The sequence below is a fragment of the Vombatus ursinus genome, unplaced genomic scaffold (genome assembly GCF_900497805.2).
Source record: "Vombatus ursinus unplaced genomic scaffold, bare-nosed wombat genome assembly UNPS02007743.1, whole genome shotgun sequence".
NCBI lineage: Eukaryota > Metazoa > Chordata > Mammalia > Diprotodontia > Vombatidae > Vombatus > Vombatus ursinus.
Genome location: NW_020947521.1, coordinates 156,349 through 165,410, shown reverse-complemented (window position 1 = coordinate 165,410; position 9,062 = coordinate 156,349). Strand labels below are relative to the sequence as shown.

The 9,062-nt window shown below is 37.1% G+C and overlaps 1 protein-coding gene across 1 annotated transcript; it reads right to left on the bottom strand.

The window, feature by feature from the left end:
* Positions 1–5,900: 5,900 nt before the first annotated feature.
* On the bottom strand, positions 5,901–6,860 carry LOC114033979 (olfactory receptor 480-like). Its single transcript, XM_027849615.1, has one exon. The coding sequence runs from the start codon at positions 6,858–6,860 to the stop codon at positions 5,901–5,903; it is 960 nt and encodes a 319-aa protein (XP_027705416.1).
* Between the last annotated feature and the right edge of the window lie 2,202 nt (positions 6,861–9,062).

Here is a 9,062-nt window from a genome sequence, read left to right as displayed (position 1 = left end):
CTTAGAGGAAAATGTTGTTATCCTCATTTTATAGATGAGGTAACTGAAGATCACAGAGGTTCAGTCACCCATGATTTCAGATAAAGCTAGTAAGAGTTAGATCTTGAATTCAAACACAGGTTTCTTTATTTCAAGTCCAATTCTCTGTTCTCTAAATCAACCAATAATTATATCAGTGAAATTCCTCATCCCAAAGCCTCAATCTGAGAAGGGGAGAAAAAAGTAATACATGAAACAAATTCACCTATGTATATCTTTACATAAAATGTCTTTTCCTAACCATGTTCTATCAGGTACTTACTGTTTGTAGCGATGTTTCAGAATATTTGGTATGACCTGTGGTAGATTGGAATTTACTTACTAACATGCTGTAATAATGTCACATACATATACCTCACTTTCAGATCTGTGACTTTTTATGGAACTTAAGAGATCAGAAATATGAAGGCCCAAACCAGGAATGAATCTTGAGACAGTGGGGGGAGGAGGAGAGAGAAAGAGGGAGAGAGAGAAAGAGAGAGAGAGAGAGATAGAGAGAGAGAGAGAGAGAGAGAGAGAGAGAGAGAGAGAGAGAGAGAGAGAGAGAAATGCATTATTAAAACCCCATGTAAAACCGAAATCAATTTAAAGTCTGACATGGCAAGAGGAATAGACAGGCCTCCCTAAAATAAACTACAAATCAAAAATCAGATCTAAATATTTTTATAGCAAAACCAAGAACAGCAGTGGTACCTACTGATGTAAGACGATGATTAGACTCCAAGGAATTATCTTTGCATGGCAGCACCATATTTATATTGGATTTGATAGAATTTGGGATATAAATCCTTGACAACTCCAAATGTGGCCTACGTCATTAAAATGCCATTTGAAATCCACTGGGATTTAGAAAATTACAAACACAGAGGCAAATTGCCTGAGAAGTTTTCAAAATTCTCAGGGGCCTTCATTTATTTTTCCTTTGTCTATGTTTATCCAGGATTTGAGAAAATGAAACACAAGATTGGATAGCAACATAGCCAAACCAGTAAGTATGATCTACCGTGGAAGCTCTTAACAATTATTTGGGGATCAACATGTAACAATCATGGTCATGACAATGTTCACTAGACATGAAAATTGGGCCTGGTCATCTCACCAGATCCATTTTGTTCAGGCCAGAGCCCACTCTGCTTACACATGTACTCATTTCTATGAAACTCAGCCTAGAGGAAACTGCAGGTCCTGGAACAAAAGTACTATTCCAATTGAGGAGAACTACCCATATGTGAAAGCAGTATTGACAATTTTTTCAAGGTTCCTGATAAAATTTTCATGAAATGTAAGAGTATTTATCACAAATGACACATAGATTTTGCATAAGACAATGTACATATGCTATGGGTACGCAGTTACCCAATGGTGGAAGATCATTCATTTCCTTTTCTTGGAAGGAAACATCAAGTGCTGGAATTTGGTAAGATGATTTTCTCTTGTCCCCTGGGACTCTGAAACAGACAGGATTAAAAGCACTTCCCTACAAAGACTTCCAGGTTTGCAAGCCTTCCTTTTCCCCCAGGAGATCAATGAGCCATGTCAAGAAGAGGGTAAAAGAAGCTGAAACAGGTTATGTTAACAATTGCTTTGCACTTCACTGTTACTTTTGAATTTTGCTTTCAGTGCAAATGCAAATGAATGTAATTTAAATGCCAATTGAAGAGACAGAGTAAAGCTGAGACAGAAAGCAAGGTAAGGGATCTAATGCATGGAGGCTCAAGGCAAGCAAGATATGTTATTTGAAATATTGAAACGTCTAGACAGGAACCTAAGAAAACAGTAGAGAAATATAAATGTTGGGAAGGGCTTAAAGATAGCTGTTAGCAATGAGAGTATGGAGTGAGAGGAGCTGGCTTCTCAAGGCTAAAGACGATCAGAGGGTTTACTTGTGTAGCATCGTGAGCAATTGCAATTCAAGCTTAGAGCACCATCTGGTGGCTCGCCCAGGTATAGCACCTCAAGCAACTACTCCAGACATAATTTCCTTAAGCAACTATAAGAAATACTTTTCTATGAGGGTAGGCAAGTATTTCACAAGTCTTTAAAGCAGGGATTCTTAATCTTTTTGTGCTGCAGACCCCTTTGCAAGTCTGGAAAAGTCAAAAGACCCCTCCTAAGAATGGGAGGGGAGGAGTAATTCACAATTGAAGGAAATGTGTAATGAACTGGAGGAATATTACCATATCTACTATATTGGTCATTTCCCTCTCTTATTATAATTACTAGAATTTTCACTATCATGTCAAAGAACAGTAGTGAATATTTGAGCATGACCTTATTTTACACCTCTTTTTAGTGAGAATCAGATGTTGGGTTTTGGTTTCAAAAAGGTATGTTTTGATTAATGTGGAAATATGTTTAATATTATTGTACATGTATAGCCTATATCAGATTGCATGCCATCTTGGGGAGGGAGGAGGGGAAGAAAGGTGAAATTTTTAGAACTCAAAATCTTATAAAAGTGATTGTTGAATTCAAATCCAGTCTCAGACACATGACACTTACTAGCTGTGTGACCCTGGGCAAGTCAATTAACCCCAATTGCCTCACCAAAAAGCAAAAAAAAAAAAAAAAGTGTTGAAAACAATAAATAAATGAATAAATAAATAAATAAATGAATAAGTAAAACATGGTATGTTTTATTGGTGTAAGCCAAAGTCTATAGCCCCCAAAGTTCTACATTCATGTAGACCAAGTCTGATCTAGTGGAGCCTCTCACAAACATGTCATATTCTCATTTACTTATTATTACCCCCAGTCAGTTTACTCTGAGAAGTCTCTGAATATAGCCTATGGATAGTTCATGGATCAGTTTCCACAAATAGAAGCAACAGGTTCCCCAGATGCTGTACAAGCATTTAAAGTAACAAATACATATTGGTTATGAGATAGCTTTCATATCAGCCCACATAAAAATTAAAATTGTTAAAATGAACATAAAGGGCCTCACAATAGCCCATAAACAATCAACACAATTTTATTCCATATCTAATGCTCTTACTAGTTTCCCAGCTACCTATTTTTATTGTCCCAATGGGGGGACTCCCCTAGCAAGGCAAATACAATTTAGGATTGCTAGACAGATAACATACCAGTCCTTCTGTGAGTACCTTTTATGTGACAAAGAGATCTTCTGAGGCCTTAGATTCATTTTGGGAGGAAATCATTTTGGCTGCTACCAAGTAATCTCATCAGAAATGCACCATCCATGTAATTCATGGTAATAGCAGATGTGGTCGTGGAGTGATAAGGTCTTTCTTTCTTCCTCCTTCTCCTCTCCTCCATGTCATTATTCTATTCCCTTGCTGCTGCATCTCCCATTTCCATCAACAATGGGTATGATCCTCTTCTTTCTCCAATAGGTACACAGTTCAGGAAATTCCTCTTCATTTGAGGTTATTCTTGAAACAAACCTAGATGCAAGTGCTACCCAAGAAACCTTCCTTCTCTGAAGGAGAATCTGTCAGTACAGATTACTGACATTGTCCAAAATTCCCCTTGTCAAAAAATGTGAATGAAAATATGTAGCTCCCATGTGCTTCTCCAGGATACTTCACCACTGCAATGAATTCTGCCAAGCCATGGGGCTAGAAAGCATGGTCTCAAGTCTCTGGTCTCTGTGCTTAGAAAGGGAAAAACGCAGAAGGTGTAAAGGATCTTGAGGTCTAGAAATTTCCTTCAAAAGCCACCTAGTTAAACATATCAATCAATCAATGGTACTTGTTGCTGTTCAGTAATTTCAGACTCTACAACTCCATTTGGGGTTTTCCTAGCAGAGATACTGGAGTGGTTTGCCATTTCTTTCTCCAGCTCATTTTACAGATGAGGAAACTGAGGCAAACAGGGTTAAGTAACTGGCCCAAGGTCACATAGCTAGTAAGTGTCTGAGGCTTGGTTTGAACTCAGGAAGATGAGTCTTCTTGACTCCAGGTGAAACACTCTATCCACTGCACCACCCAGTTGCACACAGGTACTTAGTAAGAATCCACTATGTGCCAGATAATGAGGATACAAACACACACAAAAAAAGGAAATAATCCCTACTTGAAAGGTTACTTTTTATTAGGGGAGACAGCATGTACATATAAAGTACATATAGGATAAAATAAAAAATAAATGAAAGTACTTAATTACATGGCAAATTTCCATGTGAATCTTCTGAAGGGAAGCCATTAGTTGGTCCTAGAACTTGGAGGAGGAATACTTCATCTTCCCCACATATCTACTACACTATTAGGATCTATTAGGCAGGGGTGGAAAGTAGCATATCTGGAAGGTCTATAAGATCACTTAACCTCTTTCTGCCTCAGTTTCATCATCTGTAAAATTAAAATAATAATAATACTTGCCTCAGACAGGTTGGGAGGATCAAATGAGATTTCGAGAAAGCACTTTGCAAAATCCTAAAATACTGTATAAATGTTAGCTTTTATTATTATTGCTTTCAATAGGTTATCTCAGGGGGTGGCTCCTCCAATCAGAGTTCATTCTTCCAAAAGTATGAAACAACCAATTCATCTTGCAGGCAGCCATAGCCACTGAAACTCATCCCCAAGGTGGCACCAAGAAGATAAATCTGAACCTGGCCATACATGTTGGGGCTGCTACAGTTGCTGAAATTTAATTAGGAGTCCATATGATAGTAGAGATGGAAGGGTTCCTATAGGTCATCAAGTCCAACCACTTCATTTTAAATTGAAGGAAATTGAACCACAGAGAGTAGTCAGGAAGGTACGGGGTTAAGTCCTGCATCAGACATATAATGTCTATTTGACCCTGGGCATATTAGTTAACTTCTTACTACCCCCTAGTAGTTCTCTAAGGCCACATATTGGCAAAAAGTCACAGATCTGCTTAGATAGAGCCCTTTCCTTATCTAGTGTACCCTAAACACCAACTTAATCATATGTCCAAATCAAATTGTTATCTTATTTGATGTGGCACATCCTTCTAGCATGTCAAATTATTTTTGCACCCAGATTTGATCATACATGATGCTAGATATTCTTCCCATATTCATGTCATCTTTAAATTTGGTCAGCATAACATCTATGCCTTCATCAATGTAATTAACAAAAATATTGAAAATTCTCAGTGCCAATGATAGATCCCTAGAATTCTTTACTAGAGGCTTTCCTCCATGTTGACATTGACCCCATGAATGATTCCTCTTTGGTCCTGTCAACTAGGTCTAAATCCAACTAAAAGATATTAAATTTATTCTGCTTAGTTCCAAGGAGAAGAATTGGGACAACTGGTCAAGTTTTGAGAAAAAAAATATTGGTAAGGAAAAAATTCCTGCCAATTAGAATTACCCAAAATGGGAGTGTGGTACCTCAGGAGATAGTGAGCTCCACTTTTCTAAATGTCTTTGAGGGAAGACTATTATGACTGCTGTTGGAAAGGTTGTGCAGGAAATCATTTAACAGCTATAGATTGAACTAAGTGGCTTTTGAAGCCTCTTCACCTCTGAGGTTCTGTGATCCTATCACTGCTTCATTTCCAGGTTCTTCAGTTTAATAGTTCCTCCTACTGGAAACTAGAGGCAGAAAGCTCTTGAAATAGGGAAGGTTTACCACACAGGAATGTGATAACCACATCATCATTCCTCGATGACAAAAACCTGGATTTCCTTCAGACTACCAATCAGATCAAACAACATCAGATTCATTGGCTGTTATTCTCAGTACATTTAAATTCACCAATTTAATCCAATAACAATGACTACAGAAAAATTTTCAAACTCATTTATTGGTGCTACTCAGACCTAACTACTACAATAGAATTTAAGCTATTCATGGCCAGGGTCTATTATCTTTTTTGTCTTTATCTCATTAACATAATGCCCTGAATTATGGAGATACTTAACGGTGAATTGAATTGAATTTATAAAAATAAGTGTTTACAGCTATTAATTTTTTCATGGCCCCCTTCACTTCCTTGTTCCTCAAACTATAGATCAGGGGGTTCAACATGGGAATCATTGCACTGTAGAAAAGAGACACCACTTTATTCTGATCTGTTGAATATACTGACTTGGGCATCACATAAATGAATGTAATGGTCCCAAAGTACAGTGTAATAGCAGTAAGGTGGGAGGTACATGTAGAGAAAGCTTTGGATCTGCCCTCAATGGAGCGTATCTTCAGGACTGAGAAGAGGATGTATGCATAAGAGATAGTTATAATTAAAACAGCTATTACAATTATCGATCCTGCAGAAAAAGAAGGGAGAATGTCAGCAAGGGGAACATGGGAACATGAAAGTTTCAGCAAAGATGGATAGTCACAGAAGAAGTGATTGATTTTATTGGGTCCACAAAAAGACAAATTCAGGAAACAACCAGCAAAGATCCAAGCATTCACACAACCACCCAGGTAGGATGTGATGGGTAACAGAGTGCAGACCCTGGTAGACATGTGAGTGGAATAGAGTAGGGGGCTACAGATGGCCACATATCGATCAGAGGCCATCACAGCCAGCAGGAAGCCCTCTGCTGTCCCAAAGCCAACTATAGAACAAAGTTGGACCACACAGCCTTGCAAAGGGATTGAGGTTATGTCCCCAAGGAAATTCATGAGCATCACAGGCATGACAGATGAGGAAAGCCCAATATCCACAAAAGCCAAGTGGCTGAGGAAAAGGTACATTGGAGTGTGAAGTTGGGAACTCTTTTGTATCACTATTACAATACTGAGATTGCCAAGTAAAATGACAATGTAGATCCCTAGAAATACCACAAAGAAGAAGACACGAAGGGTTGGGTCATCTGTTAATCCTAAAATAAAGATTTCTGTCACAGCAGTGGAGTTCTTGCCAGTCATCTGTTCTCAAATACTGCCTGTTAAGACAAAAATGGTGAATAGAGTGAAATAAACAACTAAAATTTGAGGATTTCTTACCTATAGAATAAATATTTATTGCTGATCTAATATTTGTAAGACTCTACACTAGACAACAGTGCAAATGCAATAGAAAAATGAATTAGACAAAGGAGGGGATATCAGACACATCAATAAATAACCACCATACAAAACTGTAATATGATAAATGTCTAAGAAAATGGTTCATACAAGTAATGGGCTCTGAAAATACAGAAGAAGGAAGTCAGGAATTCCTTCATGGAGCTTCAGGTATCTGAACTAGGTCTCAGAATCAGTAGGATTTCAATAGGAAGAGAAGGGGTTGGAATAAAAGTTATTCTAAATAACCTGACACTAGGTTGGTTCAAAAAAAGCCTGGGCATCTGTCACTACAGCAAATTTAGCTCCTATTTGAAGCACTTGGTCAGTTTAATATGTTGGAAGTTTTGTTTACATCTTATTAACAACAGGTCTGATGTACTCACATTGCAATGGTTCATCCACAGAGATAAGCCACAAGGAATCCAACTGACTGAACAGCGGAGTCTGCCCAAACTCACACACAGTCATAGAGATGGATCACAGAAATCTAAACTGACACAACACTTCACTTAGCTCATATTCACACACACACAGCTCAAAGCAATGGGAGATGAAATATTATCCATTGAACTTGGGTGACACCGAAAATCCAATCCAAACAGAGGTCAATTTGAAGGTATAATTTCCAAGACATCTACTCTAGATAAATGCCAACTATTTTATTTGTTTCATTCTTTGCAGACCTGGTTAAACAATGCATCTGGTAAATAGATACTAGAGAGATTTATATTGACAATATACCTGCAAAGCATACAAACATTTATGTTGGGAAGTTAACGAGCAGACATTTGAAGACAATTTTCTGTGGCAGATCACATCTTCATAGTCATAAAATTGATTGAGAGGTAGAGAGAATACAAGATCCTGTTGTGTTTATTGTTTGCTAATTGCAAATCATGGGATAAATATTGTGGGTAATTCTGTAGCGATCTACTCTCATATTGATGAGAGCAGAAACAGTATTTTAGTCCACCACCTGTGTCATATGAGGAATTAGAAATGGCACTTAAGAAAATGAAGTTGGAGAAAACAGCTGGATTTGACTAAATGTAGGCATAAGAAATCAATGTGGGAGGCAATACTGTTGTAAAGGCACTGAAAGAATCTATTTCCAAGGTATCAAAGAGGTGGGAAGATTCTAGAAGAATGGAAAACCTCACAGATGACACTGTTGCTCATCCCTGCTGATCTCTTAACCTCTCATGGCTTTAGTTTCCCCATTTGTAAAATGGAGATGCTTACAGCATCCACCTTGTCATGAAGATCGAATGAGACAACGTATGTAAAGCATTTTACAACCTTAAATATAAATGACAGATATTGTTGTTTCCATTTCTTTGATATACAAAAATGCACTGCTAGAAATATTTTGATGGCTATAAGACCTTTCTTTTTGTCTTGGACTTAATACACATACATGTATATATGTATATATGTATACATGTATATATACATAAACACACTGTATATGTGTGTGTGTGTGTGCGTATACCTAATGTAGAAAGATAACTTCTTTTTTTTGTCTGGATGATGTTCGATTATGAATTGAGCTTTTAAAAGCGTGTGATTTAAAAAAAGATATTTGAAAACTTAAATATTTAAAGTAGTATGTTCTGTTTTAAAAACAGACAATGACAATAATATTTACTATGATAAAGAGTGTGTTTACATTTAAAAATTTTTGGCTATCATTTATAAAAATTATGAAAATGTATAGTATGGCATCTTTAGATGCAACTTCAATATGTTAATTTGAGCCAACTATCAGGTGTTGGCTATGTGTCTGAAATCCCAGAATGGATTTAGTCTTAATTTATAAGTAAAAGATAAATGGCACATAACTGCTAGTGAAACATAAAGAAATTAATAATATTTACACCCAATTGTATGATTAGTGAAATTTTACTATTTGAGGTAAAAACTCTTGGGACTATGATTTGATATTGTTTTGAGTTTTCCTTACAGGGATATTTTCTGAATTGTCATGGATCCAAAAGCAGAAAGTGGCATGTGCTGCAGTCTGAGAACAAGTATATGTCTGTTCCTGGGAATAGTAGAGGG

Excerpts from the sequence above, each read along its gene's own strand:
- LOC114033979 (XM_027849615.1), bottom strand. The coding sequence starts at position 6,860 with ATGACTGGCAAGAACTCCACTGCTGTGACAGAAATCTTTATTTTAGGA.